Genomic DNA, 20,224 nt, shown 5'->3' with positions numbered 1-20,224 from the left:
TGCTCTTCTGACGTGACGTACTTTGTCAGCAGTACTTGTCAAATGTTGAACTGGTGACCTTGATGTTGGCTGGAGAGCTCCAGGACCGTTGATGCGGGCCAAACACAATTCCATCAAGCACGAGCATGAAATCCAGACTCACTGAGGCATCATCCTTAGGTATCATTCCTAGACACTTCTCACTTCCTCTCTCTGCCGCCTCTGATCAGCTGTGTTGAAATCTTGCATCTGAGCCAGAGGGATTCCCCATGAAGCTTTCAGAGAAACAACTTCTCCTCCCAGGAGGGAGTTACAGTGGCACACCGCTCCCAGCTGGCTGTGTTGGTGCTCGAGAGAGGAAGTTACGATTGGAGTTTGTGTTGTTACTTTGCGGAGGGGCTGGCCAGCCACACCTGCTCTTTGTTTTTGCTTCTTTTGTTGTCGGCAACTCTGGCATGTTTGCATGTTTGAAAAGCATCAGATCTTTCCTGCTCACGCTACACAACCTTGCACCGCAGTGAGGCCTATTATTCCCACTCGCAGTGTGAAACCGACCGCAGTTGCTAGCCCACAGTAGCGTCCTCAGCACATTCATGATTGGAAAAACACTGACGTATCCATGTTCCTTGGAATAAGTAGGGTTTGTAAGGAAAATCTGTTGGCAACATTTTCTCCTTTTTACAAATTTGTGTACAAATTAACAGCGAAGCACACTAAGGAGAATTGGGGCAAAAATAAATGTTGTATTGCTTTCAAATTTTGTGGGTAATGGTGAATGCTGTTAATGCGCTACCATTTCAAAATTGGTGCCTCCACCTTCCTTACAGAAAGGATGCTAAGATGGTGACAAACGTAAGCTTCAAAATCATGTAGAGAAGAGGCCAAATGGCTGAGTGATGAGAATTCAATGCGGCGAAGAAGGTCAAGAAGTAAAAACTGAAAGGGTAAAAAGTGACAAGCACCGAAAAGGGTTGATGCCATGGAGGCTATATGGGGAAAATTGCATGGACCAAAGCAGGCACACAAAAAATTATATCTACAACCAAGTGATGCTGCCACCAGTGCGAAATTCCTTGCATGGACCTGCATGGGTGCTGGCTTTATGCCTGATCTGTCTATGCAGATAGCCCTCAATGTGGCTCACCTAATGCATGGCTGGCTTTGAACCCTGAAGTTTCTAGCTTGCTACTAGGTTCCACTGTGCTAGTGTGATTGTGCTGCGATATTGGCTTGAACAAAAGGGTCTGGATGGTCTTTAAATGTGTATGTGTGCACAATTCGTACTGCAAATGTTACATATAAGGTGTGGCATCTTTCCGCCATTGATGAGAATTTGTGTGAACAGCAGATGACCAAGTTACACCTGACGCTACACTCATATGCTCTTCGGATGTGAGAAGGCGTCTTGACTGAGTGTGGTCTTGTACCTTGATTGCTATCCATGCACATTATCTCACCCAAATGTTCTTGGCTGGTTCCAGCTTGTTGAAAGTGGTGGCTTAATTGTTGATGGTGTCCGTGCAGGTATCTCAAGAGTGAGCTACCGTTCATCAGCAGTGAGCACACGGCCATCTGGGGTTGGTCGTACGGCGGCTACGTGTCGGCCATGGCGCTGGCCAATGGCGGCCCGGGCAACAACGGCAACGACACACCGTACGCCGATGGTGGGGCTGTCTTCCAGTGTGGCATTTCTGTGGCACCCGTCAGCAACTGGCTCTACTACGACTCGGCCTACACGGAGCGCTTCATGGGGCTGCCACGCGACAACCTGGCAGGCTACGAGCGTGCCGACCTCACCCGGGCCGCCGCCAAGCTCAAGGGAAAGAAGTTTCTGCTTGTACATGGCACCGCTGACGGTCAGTCCTCGTGCAATTGCAGCGTGGTAAAGCCAAAGTTAATTCAAAACAGTGCTCCAGTGCCGCCGCAGCCTGATACCAGGGGGTCTCTTAAATGGCCGACATAGTGTTATTGTCATATGCTCCAGCTTCTCCTTGTATAATGCACGTCATTTGTGATATTTGACCCCATTCCTTCCAGTAAACTGAAGAAGATTAATTGTGAGCACAAACAAATGTATTATTATTTCAAAAAAGGACAAAACAGTTTTTCTCTCACAAAAACACACCCTCTCTCTAACCCCTTTGGTGTGAACCGAGCAGGAATCCTGTTTCATAATGTGGACCTGGCGTAACACACATGGCTGCCTCAGTCATTTTTATGGCACATGTCTCATTCTTTGGCTCTTCACCCGGATTCAAAATGTGCAATTTTATTCCATACAGGTGGAGGTGACAAAAAAACACTGCCTGTGTCAGTGTAAAAGCCATACTTGCAAGTGGGCTACTTGTACGGCCAGGCGAACATTATTTTATCGGGGGACAGAAATTATGAAACTTCTCAGCACTGCTCAGCTTCTTGTCCTGATTTTAAATGTGTATTATCTTTTGCAGTAGGTCAATTAAATATCAAGATAATTAAAAACAGTTTTGTATAGTTTTCTAACCATAGAAAAAAATTAGTTGTTCATCAGAAAATATCAGCATATGGGTCGACACTACAGTGTATAAGGAATGCAATCTTGCAAACAGATTTTAAATCACAATGACTGACGTTACAGCCAGTTGAACTTTGCAGTGCACATAACATGGAAACTGAGTAATAAAAAAAATAAAAATAAAATAACTATTTTTAAAATAAAAAATCTTCTTGCAGGGTTGCATGCCTTATACATTGAGCTTCGTTTTTTTTTTTTAATTTTAACAAGCTGCCTTAGGCCCTGAGATAATCACATGGTAAATGTGCGATGTGGTTAAAAATACTGCTTCGAGAAAATGAGAGTAGAGTAGACATGTAGGCGAAAATGGTCATTTGCAGGACTTTGAAGTTCGACAGCTCGGTGAGATAGGATTATGTATTATTTTGCAGCTACTTTTTTTAGAGGTGAAAATAGCTCATAAACTGAATTTCTTGGAGATTTTTTTACTTCGGAGACCCGTGTCCGCATCCTCAAGAGAGTACGCAACTACCTAGGTGACTTGTTTAAGCAGAGCACATAATGACAGGATGGAAACGAAACGTGTCATTCACCTCTGAATAGTCTATAACTCACCCAGTTTGTCATCGTACTAGGACTATTATAAAATAATTAAAATGCACTAACCTCCAAAACTGCTTGTTTTTTGGTTCATGCTTCCAAGATTAGGGGCAGCCAATAGTTAGGCCACTTTTGTATTGCTCATTATTCTGGCTAAGAGTTCTGTAATTGTCAGTTGTTTGACATCAGGTACATTGGCATTCTGGCTCATATTGCACACCAAGTGTAAGGGGCATGATTGTAACAAATTGCAGATGTTTAATTAGACTTAAAAAAAAAAGCTGGCTGGCAATTGGCTTCATTTCAGGAGTTTGAACTCACGCCTGCGTGTTAAAATATTACTTAATTATACTTTAGTTATCTTCACGCTAATAAAAACTATTGATATCATTCTATCAATAGTGGGTAGACTATCAATAGTTTACTTGATGACAGCAAATTATCTTAAAACTGTCGGCGTGGCACTATTGATAGTGAGTGGCTGCAGAGCTATTAAGAAATAAAGCGGCTTGATGGGAGGGTGGTAAAGAAACCCTGGCAAGACTTGGGGCACGGTCTTAAACCATTCAACCACTGAAAATTGCCAACAATTAAACCCCAGCCTTGATCACGCTAGATCAGTGGTTCTCAAATGGGGCTCCGCGGACCCCAGGGGGTCCGCGATAGCATATTTCAGGGGTCCGCGAAGCTTCCCGCCAAACGTTTCACCCGCCATTTTTCTCTCGATTTTGCCAGCATTTGCTTGCAAAGCAAAAAGGTGGATCCGCCGGATTAAATGTACCTACATTTAGCTTCTCCGCGTGGCACATATTTTGACATCTGCATTTTGCCCAACACGCCAGCTATGAAAGACACAGAAAAGAAACCCACAAAAGGCAGCATATAGGTGTCTAGAAGACTTACAGATTCAAGTACAAATTGTTTGACATTATGGCACAGATCAACATACGCTCCATCGTGGGGTCCCCCATCACTATCGCAAGCCCAAAAGGGGTCCCCGGGGCAGTCATGGCTGAGAACCACTGCGCTAGATTATTTAAAACCATGAAAAAGGAAAGAGTGTATATATGTTCTGAGTTCTTGGAAAAGATACAATTAGTATTACGGAGGGCGAATATTCATCAAATACTTCTCTGTTTGATGTTAAATGGGTTAAAAATATCAAACACTCGACTCACCGAATCAGCATTTGAAAATACAGAGTATTGATGTTTTCAAATAGGTTTAAACTTTCATATCTCCTGGCTGAACAGGGCAGCATCATTGTTATCACCATCGCCGGCATCAGAATATCCTCAGGAAAAAGGATAAAAAAACAGTTCTAGCACCAATTTTAAGCATGGGTTTCTAACTGTAAGAATTTTTTGTAGAGTTGCAATCTTGACCATTCCTGCTTTTAATTGTGTTGGATACTTCCGGTCTCCTCAGATGATGTCCAAACCCTATTCGAAATTGAAAATCGCCTAGTTGGTGGTGCTAATTCTATCAAGCATACCCCTTGGTCATTCCAAGCAGTGGTATAGCAGCGCTGTGCTGGTAATGCTCTGCTTCTTAGTAATATGTGGCACAGGGTTGTTGCAATGATGTTACCTGTTTCTACATTCAAAGATTACTGGCTACATGCTGGCATTGTATGGTCCTGCACTGTGTAGTATATTTTTTTATAATAGCTAGCATGCATTTGTGGCATTTGTGAGCCATGATAATGGTCTGTACTATTAACACTGGCAGCAACACTCAAGAGTTTTTACATTTTTTTTTCTCTTAATAATTTTGCTACAGACCAACCTAGCTTCTACCCTTGTTGTAGTGTGGGACGATGCAGCATTGAAAGGCTAGTGATTCCGGTTCAACAGAGTTCCAAGTGCCTTGTTTGCCGTGCTGGGAAAGCCATAAGCGGCGACGAAGATTTGAAAGAAGCTCATCAGTTGAAGTTCCCAAGCTGTGTATGACTGACTATAGTTAAGAATTGCATCTTGGGCCTGGGCAGAAACAAGGTTATGCTAAATGAGTCATTCAGATCTTCTTACCTAAAACTTCGCTTGTTTTGTTTCAGATAATGTTCACTTCCAGCACTCTATGATGCTTGCCAAGGAGCTGACCAAGAAAGGTGTTCTTTACAAAACTCAGGTAAACGAATGTGATTTGAAAATGTCAACAAAATGCAGATTTCTGAAATGCTGCACCATTACACCACATTATATTTGGTGATGCGTATGCAGACTGAGCTCGAGGCTTAATTATCTTGGCTGCTCGAGTGCTCTTCCCCATTCTATGAAAACATATAGTTAGCACCAAGAGCCTACCCCTACACTAATTTATTTGGATATGAACTCACACGATTCTGGAAAGCCGTAAAAGAAAAAGATTAGCTCTGATAACCTGTTGCTGATAGCTAGAGGACAACTGCTGCTTGGGTAGTTTGACAGAATTAAGCCTGATTTTTTCTGTACAGATAGATCAAGTGCCCAGCATGTCACACATATTTTTTGGCCTCGACTGTTACTTTTTATTTTCTAGTCATTATAGAATTATCACAGTCATATTAGGTATTATTCATTTTTCATTATAGCTAGAGGTGTGTGAATATCAAATTTAGGACTGTTAATTGAATGCAAATAGCAAAAACTGACTGCAAATCGAATCGCATATTTTCGAATACAAGTGCGTAGTAAAAGGTGAATGTGAATCGAATAGGTTATTTCTGAACACCATAATATCTTTTATTTGTGTGTATAGTGCTTCTAGCTACGAAAGGAAGATAACTTAGGCAGTCAGGACTTAAAGGAGCCATGAAGACAAAATACAAGTTTGTGTTATTCGAAAGATTTCTTGTTTTATAGTGCCCCCAGCGCTTGTCCGAATCCAAACGATGCTTTATTCACAAAGAAATTAATTACTTTAAATTAAAATTTGATTTTACCACTAAATCGTGCATTTTCGTTATCTGCAATGACATCACAGGAACCGGCTGCTCTGCTATGGTCCCTAGATATTTCTAGGGACCATAGCTTTGCAGCTGATAGGGAGGCCTTGTTTCCGTTAGTGAACCTAGATGGCGCCACCATACCGAAGCAATTTATTTTATGCCCTTGGCACGGAGCAAGAATTTCTTTCTCCGTGGCCTTTGGTTTGTTTTTGACCGTATTTAAACCTGGCTTGTTTTTGTTCACGGAGAAAATAATCGTTTTGTGAAACATAGTGCTCGCTCTACAAATATCCCATAAGACACCGTTGCTTGCGTCAATCGGCCAGTGTCGTCTAAGACAACCCCAAAGCCCCGCAGTCATGTGCAGCTAAACCATTGCAAGCATAGTGCGCGCAGTACCAACAGCAGTACGCATCGGTACTTCTATGTTTACGTGTGCTTTCGTAACTTCCACTGTTTGTCCCACCATTCTTACTGCTTTAAAAAGAATGCGCCCTACATTTAAGCGCAAATAGCTCGTTTGGCAAGCTCATAAGCTCTGCTAATTTGCGTTTGCTTTTGCCGCCCTCTGCCAATCCCAGAGATGGCTGGTATGACATCATAGGCTACGTTGCGGAAAATGAGCTAGTGGGTCGCATGGCCATTCCCTTTTTTTTCTAATTATACAGCTTATTTGAGCGAAGTTTACGTTAAAAGTGGTGTCAGTATGATTCTAACGAGGCAATCTTTTTGAGTGAACCAAACTTGTGTTTTCTCTTCATGGCTCCTTTAACACATCTGTGTGTTCTCGTACTAGTGCGTCATAAGAAAATGGTAGAAGAAAAATAGAAAGTTAAGGCAACACGGCAGAGCAGCAGAACAAAAATTTGCATACGTTGGCATGAAAAATTGTGGGTTCCGAATATAGGAAGCACATAAGTTTGACTGGTTTTTCCAGTCATCGAAAAGAGGCTATAATAATCTTTTATTAGTGAAAAAGTTGGCTGTGACTGTTGTGACCTTAATGCAGGTCAAGTAATAACTCTTCATTCTTCATTTATGCCACTATACTGACAGAAAACCTACCTCTGGTTTATAAATTTTGCACATGCAGCGTTCCACTTTAGCTGATATACAGCATAGTTAATCTACACTTGTTTTGCACAAGGCATATACATCTTAGGCTTCTTGCACGGCTTTGGTGTTGTGCGAAAAAGTCAACTTAACGGGCTAAGTCGTGTTGCATGTTATGCGGCAGAGCCAACTTTTATTTCTCTATTATTCCTAAATTTCGAATATTCGAATATGTCACTATAACTTTGTTGAGCACAGCAAAGAGAACACAGGACGAGGGATACAAGGTCCTGTGTTCTCTTTGCTGCGCTCAACAAAGTTATAATGGATTACCAACTCGCTCGTACCCACACGTTGCTAAACTATATTTCGAATATGTACTTCGAATGGTGAAGCTGTGCGATATGAATTGAATTGAGCAGCAAATGCTATTAAAAAAATATGTGAAGTTTCTAATATTTCTACATATTTATTAAATTTGCATTCATTGAAGTAAGAAATTATCAAACGTAATTGCTTTGTACATAAACCATAAATTCGTAACATTTAAAATAAGGAAATAAATAATAAAATTAAACAATAAATTTTTCTCATTTAGAGACAGTGGAACAATATAGAATCATATAACACTCAAATAAATGCCAAATGACAAAGGTGAAGCTTTCAAGAGAGTTATTCAAATCGCTTTAGAAAAGTGCACAAAATGGCAAAGCCTTGTATTAGTGCAGCAAGTGTACATTGATACCAGTTGCAGCTGCACACCCATGATGAAATATGTCAACTAATGGCACAAAAGCCTCCTCAGTGGTCAGTGTTTGAATCAGGTGCTCACAGCTGGAAGTTCACTTAAATTTCGGTGTCTCCTGGTGAAGTAAAAACCTCTTTCATGCTCACTAAATTTTCATAAACGCCCATCAGATGTTGAGTGCTTTCAAGTTATTGTACTAAGCATGTGAGCAGCTTGACCGGTGGTATGCACACAAAACCACTTGTATGCAAGTGCTTTTTGGTTTATTACTCCTCTACAGAGACTCAAATTTATGGGGCCCTGAATTTGGGTTCAGTTGCCCGGGTTGGGCAGGCAGCAAGTTAGCTGGTGCCTTCTGTTCAACTTCAAAAGACCCACTGATTTCGTGGTGGGATGTATACTTTTCAATGTACTTTTGGCACTTGCTGCCCCCAGGTGTACCCGGACGAGAAGCATGGACTGGGCCACGTCACCCTGCATTTGCACCTTGCCATGGAACAGTTCCTGGACGACTGCTTTGAGGGCTCCGACCACGCCGTGGAGGAAGTGGGCTTAATGCAAGTGAAGGCCTCGTGATAGTCTCCACGCTGCGCGGACTCCTTGGGCTGCTGCCAGGACCAGTCCGAGGGCTCGCCACAGCACCAGCATCACCGTCAACCATAGCTCACAAAACGGCTGCGTGGATCATCCAGTGGAACCAGAGAAGCGCTGCTGCCATGCCGCAGCTGCCGAGCCTTCAGCAATGCAGCCACCGGAGGCCTTTGCTCGCGCGCTTCTCGGACCGGGCAACTACAGTACAGATTGTTCACAACTGCGGCTCCCACTCACATTAAACAGCAGTATCAAAGAGCTAGTCATCCAACATTATCAAGTGACCACCGCTGCTGAACAGGTCTGAGGGTCAGCACAAAAATTGCTTTCTTAAAGGATACTGGTTATCTGTGCTAGTCTGCTAGTATAGAGAAGCTGAACAAAAAGGACATGCTTTGGTTATGACGGAGCCCACTCGTGCTACTTCAGTCACCCTACACCGTCTTACGTAGATGATAGCACACGGAATACTGCACGTCTTAATTGAGTTTCGGTAATGGTGCTGCTAAGAAGGAAGTCACCTTGCTGACAAACGTTAGGCTAGGGGACAATTCAAGGGCTTCAAGTGTGCTTACCTCAAGAAGATGGTGACAAAGAAATAGGCTACGATATGGTGAACATTATTTTGAGGACAAAACTGAGACTAGGCTCAATTTTGTTGGGCCTGTTTGGCTTGTCGTTATTACCCCTGCTTGGCATGTCATCGAAAGTCGACGACTTAATTAAAAGTGGCGTTGAGGCGGTAAGTGCACTGGTGTGTCGTAACGAGGGCGCACACTTGGCCTCACCGCGCGATTTTACCAAGGCATGGATCAGCGGCATTTGCCTTTGCCTGATTGTTCATGAACCCCACAAAAGCTAATCTTAATGAACTTGAAAAATAGAGTTGATCTGCTAGTTTACCTCCTGTAAGCCATAGCGGAAAGACTAATTAGGATAGGAATAAGCCCCTCATCTTTGCCTTTGGGCTTTAACAGAGACGCTTATTTCAAATAATATCTTTGCCAGTCTCAATTAACTTCCTCCCGACTGATATCCTTAACACTTGTTGGATGTTAGCACCCATACAAAAAAAAAAAGAAAATTCAAGCAGAGCATGGTTCCTCTCGAAAACCACCAAACATTTCAACATTTGTACACAGCAAGTTCCCACTCAAGCTCTGAGTCATATCGACGCATTTGCATCTCTGAAACGTTCTCAAGATAGAAACGAAAGCTAGAGGTGCATGCATATAGCTAATCATTTTATCACTAGCTAGACTTCCATTAGAAGTTCATGTATATTGTCATCACAAACTTACCACTTGCTCTATTCTTGATCAATTATATAGTTTTGCCCACATTTAGGATTTTTCAGCATTTTACAAGAAGCTTGGCAAGAGAAGTGTAAATAGAAACTATCAGTAGCTAATGTAGAAAGCAAGCCCAACCCATCTAGTTGCCAGACCTTGGCATTGTAATAATTACTGACCAGTTTTTGACCAAATTTGGGTTAACAACTTTCTTTCAGCTCTGCATCTTTCCTAGTAAAATTATCTCAAACAGAATATTCAGGACATTCTCCTCTCCGTACTGCCTTCAGTGGACATTTTGTAGGTTATTTGTTCCTCATTGTATACAGACTCATCGCAAGCACCTTTCACTATGGGTCTAGACTCCATCACGACTTCTTGCGTGTAGGCCCTTGCGTTTAGAGAATGAATGACTCTGGCCCTGCTCTTGGAATGACTGTTTTAAGTCCCTCAAATAGGCTGATCTTGCAAGAAATTAATCTTCCTGCAGACAGTCCTAATTTATAGTAGAGTAGGCATCTTATGCGTACTGTTACAGCTTTAGAAAAGTACATTGCGTTATTATCTGATTTTAAATTGAACTGTTTTCCCAATTCAACTACCAGTGTTGTACTTTAGGTTTCGAAGCAAAATACTAATAATAACTGGAAGCATGGTAGGATAGGAGTCATCATTTTATTTCCACTTTGGTTGGCATGGCGAGAAAATGCTTGATATTGCTTTTGCTTCGTATTAAAACTGAGAGTACGTACAAGATGAATGCCTTCCAGTTCGGCTGAACATAGGACCTGTGGGCCAAATGAGTCCACAAGGTGATTGCTTCCCACTAATGAGCTCATTTTAACACCGGCGACTTCTTTCTAGCTGCTTGTATTGCACTCGCATCATTGGTGTTTGTGGTTCTTCTATACCTTTTTTTTTTGCTTTTTATGGTTCAGAAACGTTTTCCCAATATGTTTAGTAGCCAGAACTCTGTGATGCATTTTCTGGCTAGGTCTATTCCTTCTAAGTGTAATTAAGTGCTTTGCTGATTGGTGTTAATTATATTAAGTCAGTTTGCTGTACAACGTCATATTATGGCAGAAATTTCTATGATATATTTAGCCAGTCTGAATCACCATCTAGTGCTCTGCCACCTTCATCGTATTTCAGCACTTCATCATTGCTAATTTCAAAGAAAACTTCCGGAAACTCCAGTGACTTTACATGAGCAGCGAAACGCTAATGGCCAAAATCTACACCAACTGTATACACTAAGAAACAGGTTCCCGTAGAAAAACTTTTAGTGGTGAGCTGCTGAAGCTGAGCTAGGTGCATTTCAGGACAGGTAAAGTAACACACTCTTAAAAGTTACTGGTTGTGCTCGTGCTATAATGCATTTGCTTTACTTTGCCTCTTGCAGTGTTTCTGTGGTTCAGTACCCTCCATGTAGTGCAGTCATTTCTTCAGGGCCTGAGTAACTGTGATGCGGAAGCAACTGCTGATATATGTGATACATTATTCTTCTCTCAATCTTTCTCTCTATCGTTACTTGTTTTTTTTTTCTAGGATATATAACGTGTACATACTGGATAGCCTCTCACTAGAAAACTGTACGACACGACTAACAGCCAGTGAGTTATTCAACAACTATGCAGCAGTAGAGTTTACAACAATTTTTGGCGCACGCAGTCAATATGGGGGAAGCTTTCATCTGCAAGGAACTGGCGGGCCAATTCCATTCCCTCCCCGAAGGTCAGGCACGACCCCCATAGTCGCTTGCCCTTCACGTTTTTAACTTTTCAGGACTAACTCCCGTTTATTTCGCGCAGGAAAAGCAAGTCAGGAAGCAAGGGTTGCCTGCGAGCGTAGGCGTTTTGTTGACGCTTTTCTAGGATGCTCCCTGTTCGAGTGCCGCGGTCCAAGCTTAGCGCGAAGCCCTCTCCCTGCCCCCTCTTTGCCCCGGCTCCTCTCCCATCGCCGAAACTATCTGCGTGACTGGCTACTTTTGCTCCACCTATTTTTCTTTGCAAGCTGCAGCACCATCGGGCCGCTGCTTGGCACTTTGGTCGATAGAGGTCGCGTTCCTTTCACTCTTGAGCTAGCAGTTCTTCTCTGGGATTGTGACCTAGGGGCAGATAGCAGTATGTACATAGAACTTGTATGGATGCCTGCGGTCTTGCGTCCCAGTATTTTCACTTGGTAGGCGGCCGTGACGTACAGTAGGGCCTACGTGAAAGATCGTCTGGAAATACTCTTTCTTGGCAAGGAGCCTATGGAAAGGCCTTACTCACAAAGGTCTTATGGGCTCTAAGGTGCTCCTCGCTGATGATGGCACTCTAGCCTAAAACAGTGCTCAACGGGCTGAAAATAATGCTTGTGCTGTTTATAAAAAAGCAATTGTTTACAAGCACCTCCCTTGGTGCACATTGGCTGGCTCCCTCAATGAGTAGAGAAGAATTGGACGTCCTTCTTGATTACATTGTAAATGCACTGTGCGCAGCTTGTCTCTTAACCATGATCATACAGAAAGAATCACAGGCACGAAATACTGTGTGTAATGTTTGTGTCTTGCTGGAATCATAACCTAGAAAATTATTGCTGAAGCAGTTTGGCCAGGCTAGAGAGAGAGAGAGAGAGAGACAAAGTTGTGGCTTTGTTGTGGATTAGACCATGGTCACGTGCACGTTCTTCCTTGGCTCTTGTTATTATGGGTACACTTCTCAAGGCTACACTCTCCGAGACAATACTGAGGTATTATAGGCATTCTGCAGTAGATGCTTTTCACTAACCTGATATTCCACAAACCCGATACATTTCCAGAGTTTCTCAACAAGCATGGGCTGCATGCCTGTGATGCTTGGAAGTTGCGTACAGTTGGAAAGGCCAAAGCATTGATCATAGAAATGAAACATCCTCGCCTAAAAGCTCATCACTTGGCTATACCTGGTCGGCTCTGTTATCTTCAGCCGCCTTGTGCTTTTCTGCAAGAATTCTTGCACAGCATTGAGCTGTTTTGTTGAGAATATGAAATAAAGACAAATGGTTGGAAATATCTTGTTGTGGCCCTGTGGAGCCCACTTGTGTATTGTTCTCATTCTGTGCAAATTGTGCAGTGCACGAGTGCAAAGCTGAGGATTGCAATAGTGCACATGTGCAGCTGTGCGATACGGGCCATTATGTCTCATCAAAATTACTGAAGTGGATCTGTGTTTTGACCTTTGGTAGCTACACAGCAGCATCAGTAGTGCACTTGAAGGATCACCCTGATACAGCACCTATGTTAGGCTCTGATATGCTGGCCATCTTTGACCATATCTAGCAGTTATGTTTGCCATACTTTATGAACCAAGCCAAGTACCGTAAAGTTCCGAGAGAACACCCTCCGCCAAAACATCGCCCAGCCCCCTTTAGAGGTGAAATATTCAATTCACTGAAAGACCCCAAAGACACCCACTCCCTAAAATCGTGCTGGCTTCGATGCCTTCGAAAGCCCAAAGAAGTCCCTCCATCAAAACGTCTCATGGCCATGAGCACCGCCGATATCTCACTTTTGAACAAAAGAGACACAACCTGTCCGGCTGTCTTACTTGATATCTCCGCAGTTTTGGTTAGTGGTGCGGCCACCATTTTGTAGTTTTTCGCACCTGACCTGAAAGTTCGCCCATCCCGTATTTCTCACTTGATATCTCTGTAGTTTGGGTGGGTGTTCTTTCGGAACTTTACGGTATGAGCTTAATTAAATCTTTTGTATGACATCAATCTGCCCTGGCATGTATATTCAGTGTTGCTTCATGGCTCCATAGGGTGAGGAGGCTGATTTGGCATTGAGAGGTGCCCAGTTACTGTCATACTTGAGCGACACAAATGCTATCGTATGTGAAACTCTGTGATTGCAAAAAAGTACCATTCTGGGTTCGCTATGGTAACAGAAGTCCATCTTTTCATTACCTTTGGGGCTTTCAGTAGGGCTAAAAATATATTCAAAGCTGATAAATGACTCAGGCTTCATGGCAGTAAATGAACTAACAATTACTGTAAGACGTTTCAAAGCATCAATATGCATGTAATGATTTAGTAAGGGAGCTGTCATTAAATATTCTGGGGCTTAGATTCAAGGTTCTAGTCATACTGGAGCCAGCGAGATTGTGTGATAGAAATGGAGAAACATTTTCAGATCAGGATTGTAGCTGTCCTGCTCAAGGTGTCCGAGTTGAGTGCATGTATAATACAGATGGACTGTAGCGGTGGAACGCAAAGGGAAAATTGACATCCACTTGCACAGTGCAGCTATGCCCAGGAAAGCTGCATGGCTTTCTCGAAACTTTGGGTTGAAGGACAATTTGTCCTAGCCTAGGGTTTGAACCCGGAGTCAGAGCTGTTCTAGTTGCTCTACCGAGTTAACCAAAAAAACTAGCCATTTTCAGCAAGTGAGAGCATTAATCGCCAACTCTGGGGGAGGGATGGGCATTAGTAAAACGGTGCAATGTTTAGATTCTAACTTCCTTTGTGATCTTTGCTTTACCCACAAAAGCCCCCGCATACATTGTCCAATGGACGGTAACAATAGAATTACCTTTACGATGTATTTCACTGGTACATGAATTGAGTGCCATTATACCTATACGTATACCCATAAAATTGTTGCTACCAGTTTAGTATCTATGTCACATTAGATCTACCCATTAATTTCAGCGTTTAAATCTCTGCACAGGCAATATTAAGCCAAGAAAAGGTTATATACTACTTTGAACATGAAAGCATGCATGATCCCCAGAATCTGCATTGCTGTTCAAAAACTTTTTCTCTCTCGTGAACAAATTTACTAGTAGTCACATGGGCCTATTGTGACATCTCCATGGCTTATACCCGCAGCATTTTGGCAGTTTATATTTAATTTTACTGAAGCAAGAGCAGCAGCGTCCAGCAGTGCCCACTGCACATTAGGATGCAGCAGCATTTTGATCAGGCAGCTACAATAGGACTCCTGTTCACAATGTAGGCACTTGAATCAGTCACACAAATGGGCGGACAGAATTAGAAAAATGGAAGTCCAGATTTTCAGTAGCAAGATCGAAGTTGCAACAGCATCACCACATTCAGGATAGTAACCTTAGTACTAGCAGACACATTTAACAATGACTCAGCTTTTGCCATGAACTGCACACATACTCGCTCAGCTTGATGCGTGGTCGCTACTCATCACTTTTCAAAAGGTTGTGCGAGTCTATGAACAGAAACAGATGCTTTTCAGAACACGGGTGCTTAAATACCCTGCTATTTAAAACGGATAATAAAAAACCAGGGAGTCGAACTGGAACGAAACCGAACCAAGAACTGGGACCGATCCGGTATTTTTGCCAGCATTGAACCCGAACCTGACCCGTTCATTTTTGAGCCCACTGAAACCGAACTAGAACTGAACCGAAAAAAAGAAATAACAGTTACTGGTTCCAACTAACGGTCGACCGTCAGATGCTGATAATGCGCAGTTAATTTAATGTAATTTGGGGCTTTTCTCTTTTATGCTTCATCAACTTCGCAATCTCTCATGCACTTTAATTTCCCCTCCAGATAATTCAAAATGCTGTAAACGCTCTCTTCGTGGTCACAAATGTGGGAAGGTTGTGCTCCGTAATTGAATAGGTATGTTGCTTCTGGTTGCACGAGCAGGGTGCAAGGCTGAGCAAAAGAAGTGTCACTCTCCGCAGCCTGTAGGAGATATGAAGGACTGACTTTGTCCTACCCTCATCGAAACTGTGCAGGGGCAATCAGGCCACAAGGTTGTTGCATGCACTGTGCACAGGCCAGGGTTCAAACCCTAAATGTTCCTACTTGTAGCACCTCACAAGTGTCAAACATTGGCTGCATAATCATGACACTGGAGACAACAGAGCAACAGATGGGACACAGGAAGAAAGAGATGCATACTTGCGCTGTGTAGTAGCAACCACATACGTCTTGACTGGTTCGGGGTATCGACTTTATACAGGCGAGGCAAACCCCACGCAACCAGAAGGTGAAAAACAGGAGCAAAGGGGGGGCCGCAGGAGTAAAGACCTAAAACACATGACAGAAGACAATGTGAAATTTCGGGTGCCAATTTGAAATTTGACAGATTGTATATCTGCAAATTATTCCAGAGGTGTGCCTAATGTTGGGCACTAGATGTTGGAGTTTAGTAATTGTCACTATGGTCTTTTGTACTATAAACCCTTGTACAGGAAAGACTGCTCTTCACAGGTGGTTGGAATACCTTGTTGTGGGTGCATGCATTCGCATGTGCGCTTTACGTGGAAAAGCTTTGCATGGTATGCTAAATGGACCATGAAGACAAAACCCAACCTTGCATTATTTGAAAGAACTAGACTTTGGCAACTCACTCTACTCCATAATGACCCCGAATGTTTTCACCAGAAAAGATAATAAACATAAAACAACTTTCAAATTTTTTGCTATGCAACATCAGCACTGATGTAATAGGGGAAATATCTAGAATAGAGTTAGCTTTGTCCTACCTACTGTTTGTTCACACATAAGGAATACAATAAAATGGAATAAGAGGCACCAATAAATCCCACAGTCATATCTTTTGGTGGTGGCTTTATAGTCTTTATTACAACATAAGAGCCAGACGAAAAAATGGATGGGAAGTTTTTTACAATGTAACGAAGTCGATAAAACTCGTAATTTACTTGTTACATTGAAATTTCGCTACACTGAAATTCGCGGTTAAAATGAAGTGCTAACCACGTGAAGTGGTTCCTGCAAACGAAAACGTGGCGCGCATACACGGCTGGCACACTGTTTCTGTTTGTCGGATTGATTGATTGATTGATTGTAGGGTTGAACGTGCCGATGCAACGGAGGCGATGAGGCGTGCCATAGTGGAGGGCTCCAGATTAATTTGGATCACCCGGGTATCTTTAACGTGTGCTGAAATCTCCTACACACAGGTGCTTTTGCTTTTCGCCTCCATCAGAAAGATGGCCGCCACAGCCGGGAATCGAACCCGCATCCTTGTGCTCAGCAGCACAACGCCTTAGCCACTGTGCCATCGCGGCAGGTTTCTGTTTGTCGGAGCTTAATCGTCTAGCGGGCATCAGCGTGACCCGCATGGGGTGTTTTTTCCAAGCAAAAGCGCCTCACGAGCCACACCCGCACTGACGCAGCCAAAGAGCTAGACCACCCGCATGATACGTGTAGCTCCAGTGAGCGCTTTGAACCACTCGCTGAAACGCAACACTCATTGCGTTTGAACCGCTCGCTGAAACGCAAATGAATTTGTCCATGCGGGAAAAAAAGCTGATGTCGTGGGCGAAAAGTGCACTATAAAACGTCATACGCGCCGCTAGGAAAGTGCCCATAAAAAAACTGGACTGCGGGAGCTACAAATGTATGCTTGTGAAGAAGCACCATGATGGTACGAAGTGTAGCCGCTCCTTTTTCACATGGGACAAAAATATACCTCATTCAATAACGAACAGCCAAGATGACCTTATAATCGCCTAGTTGTGCACAGGTAAGGAGAAGCACCAACACATGTATCACCTCACCACTTATGCACCACCGTAAAACAGTGAATTAACAATTACCACGCTGACTGCACGTGTCGCGGCATCGCCGGCCTCGCGCCGACCTGCATTTCATCATTTGAGGAATAAAATTTTGGTCGCTACATCCGGTCTAAAATAACTTGCTTTCTCGAAGCCACGTAATGCAAGTAAGGTGTTTATTGTTGAGTAAAACAATAATATATACCAAGAAAACTTATACAGGGTGTTGCAACGATAACTGGAACACTTTAAAAAATTTTCCTGAGCGATCCGCCGCTCTGTTCACGCTCAAACTTCACACAAAGGTCGCATTTTGTGGTCTATTTTGTTTGACACCGGGAACAACAACGGTACTTACCTGTTTATTCTGAAAATAAATAAAAACTATTTTCGCCTATGGGAAAATGGCGGCGATTTGGACGTGCGAGCCCGAAAACCGGGTTTTCTGATCGTCTGTTAGCTCATTTCTAGGTGCATTTTCTGATCGTCTGCTGCACCATTTGGCTCCGTACGTGAATCCCAAACATGCGTTTCACTCTGCAGGTGGTTCCGTCGTTCCAACATCAACTTGCGCTGGCTCGCAAGTCCAAATCAGCGGCCATTTTCCCATAGGCGAAAATCGTTTTTATTTATTTTCAGAATAAACAGGTAAGTACCGTTGTTGTTCCCGGTGTCAAACAAAATAGACCACAAAATGCAACCTTTGTGTGAAGTTTGAGCGCGAACAGAGCGGCGGATCGCTCAGGAAAAATTTTTAAAGTGTTCCAGTTATCGTTGCAACACCCTGTACAACATCAAAGTTGTTACAAAAATTGCAAGATTGGGAAACACCTATCTCTAGCCTATTTCTGCGAACAAGCGAGATATCACGTGACTGTGGTGATAATCCATTGCCCAACACGATGTCGTCTGCTCAACTCAGCTTCCAGAGGTACATACCTCTCGGGAACAACGCTAATCAATGCGCATCAGTTGCGTTAAACATGAATGTTCTGGTATATATATTTCCACGTGGCAAGTGGTAAGTACAATTGTCATCACCTTACCCTTTTTGCACTTCTACTCTGCTCAGACGATAAAAATTTCTAACTGCGCAACCGAAAAATGTACCGCCTTTTATCTGCTCAGAGATGCATAATTGGTAAAGCTAGGCCAATTAATAGTTTTAATTGTGTGACTGTTAACGATCGGTACCTCTCAAATTCGTGAGGAATGATTGAAACTAAACACAAAAACAAAATCCTCGAGACACTTAATTAAGCCTGCCTACGTCCTTTAATGAAGGCAAAAGCCTGGGGTTACTTATTAGCGACTCCTTTATTCTTACATCATATTTGCGTATCTTTCTTCGCATTCGTTTCTTCGTCTTGTGACGCAAATTACTTCGAGCAGCTTCTTCTCTACAACGCCATCGAGCTCGTTGGCCATTCTCAGTCATTTCCAGTCCAGTCCAGTTCTTCTCTACTATACCATGTTCGCGTCTCTTTCTTCCCTCTTCTGAGCCCAAGGACGTGGGATCGATCCCGGTCGCGGTGGCTGCTTTTCTGATGGAGGCGAGAAACGAAAACGCCCGTGTGTCGAGATTTCAGCGCACGTTAAAGATCCCCCGGAGGTGAAAATTAATCCGGAGCCCTCCACTACGGCGCGCCTTATAGTCCAGGTGTAGCTTCGGCGCTTTAAACCCCAAAATCAATCAATCAAACCTCTTCGCTTTCGTTTCTGTCGCGAGTTACGTCTTTACGTATCCATTTTTACGTTTGCAGTTCTTGGGAATTTTGGGAAGCGGGCGCATCAGCGCATCGAAGCTCCCGATTCCTGGCCAATCCCTCTCGTGATGTGGGCCACAGGAACAATTCACCAACAACTTCCACCGAGTTTGAGTAGCCCGTTCTCTAGCGGAGCGAGACATTGAGGACGGACGTGGCGTCCTCGTTTCAGGACTCCATTGAACCAGAGAAGTGAACTAGAGAACTGTATGCCGTTTGGGGGCACATGGTCATTTTTTGTGCACGTGTGGCACGGGTATAACGAAGCAGTGCAGGGAGATTTGGGCTGGGCGTCGTTTGAATTTCGAGAAGCTCAGGGTAAAATGTGTTTTTAGGGGAGCTTGAGAGCAATGGATCAACGTATACGTGCACAGCTAAAGTTTTTTGGGACATATATATGAAAGCGTGGACACGCAGTGACTAAGGAAGACTAGAAGGCTAACGACGAAAATTAAAAAAAGAATAGTGGAGAATCAAAGACACCCAAGGTAAACAAAAGAAGCAAGGCAGACTGAAACAAAAAGAGCACATCGGGACACTCGTTTTGCAACGCCTCGCGCTAGAACGTTTTTCCCCGCGGGCAAAAACGCGTACTGAAATCCCGGGCCGATATACTCCGCGGTGGTAAGCCTAATCGTCTCTGGCGGGGCCAGCCAGCATCCCCGAGCGCTTCGAAGCTCCCGCCATACGGTGCGAGCCTCCCCATTGGCGAAAGTCGTCTGGCTCCTCCCGCTGCCGCGCGCGGCGCGAAAGTCGCCGCCGGTGTGCAATCGCGGACGCGGGCGTGAAAAAATTCCCCCGCATTTCCCCGAGGGGGAGAATGTGAAAGTGCGAATGCACGGTTGTCGGCCCGCTTGCGGCGCTTGCGCTCGGCCCCCGCAGCCCACCGCCTCGCCGCCTTCTCTTCCATCTCTTCCATCGGGTTTGTAGTATCACGTGTACACCACGCCGCTGAGTCGCCAACGCACGCCGCTGACGACGTAGTTTGAATGCGTTAAAGATATAAGGCGCGTTACTCACACTGATATCAGCGTGGCGTCCGTGGCTTAGTCGGTAGAGCGTCGCGCTGCGGCCGCAAAGTCCTCGGATCGAAACCTGGCGCCGGATGCTGTTTCTTTTTTAAATATAGAGGAGCACTGCGGACGCCGCCGCCGCCGCCGCCGCCGCCGGTGGATGGTTTGGGGTCGATTCGCACTTAAAAAAAAATTCCCGCGCCTTCCCGCGAGGGGAACACGAG

General features: G+C 43.9%; 1 protein-coding gene across 14 annotated transcripts in view; it reads left to right on the top strand.

The window, feature by feature from the left end:
- LOC144148956 (inactive dipeptidyl peptidase 10-like) overlaps positions 1-12,724 on the top strand; it is a 541,623-nt gene extending 528,899 nt beyond the window's left edge. For all 14 annotated transcript variants that reach the window (XM_077680484.1, XM_077680480.1, XM_077680542.1 and 11 more), the window contains 3 exons: positions 1,504-1,835; positions 5,130-5,203; positions 8,239-12,724. In XM_077680484.1, coding sequence (XP_077536610.1) covers positions 1,504-1,835; positions 5,130-5,203; positions 8,239-8,379 — 547 coding nt within the window. In that variant the 3' untranslated portion in view covers positions 8,380-12,724. The remainder of the gene's footprint in view (positions 1-1,503; positions 1,836-5,129; positions 5,204-8,238) is intronic.
- The last annotated feature ends 7,500 nt before the right edge of the window (positions 12,725-20,224 follow it).

This window comes from Haemaphysalis longicornis, unplaced genomic scaffold (assembly GCF_048455015.1).
Source record: "Haemaphysalis longicornis isolate Haplotype H1 unplaced genomic scaffold, Haemaphysalis longicornis Haplotype H1 scaffold_1, whole genome shotgun sequence".
NCBI classification, from domain to species: domain Eukaryota; kingdom Metazoa; phylum Arthropoda; class Arachnida; order Ixodida; family Ixodidae; genus Haemaphysalis; species Haemaphysalis longicornis.
This window is presented reverse-complemented; position numbering and strand designations above follow the sequence as displayed.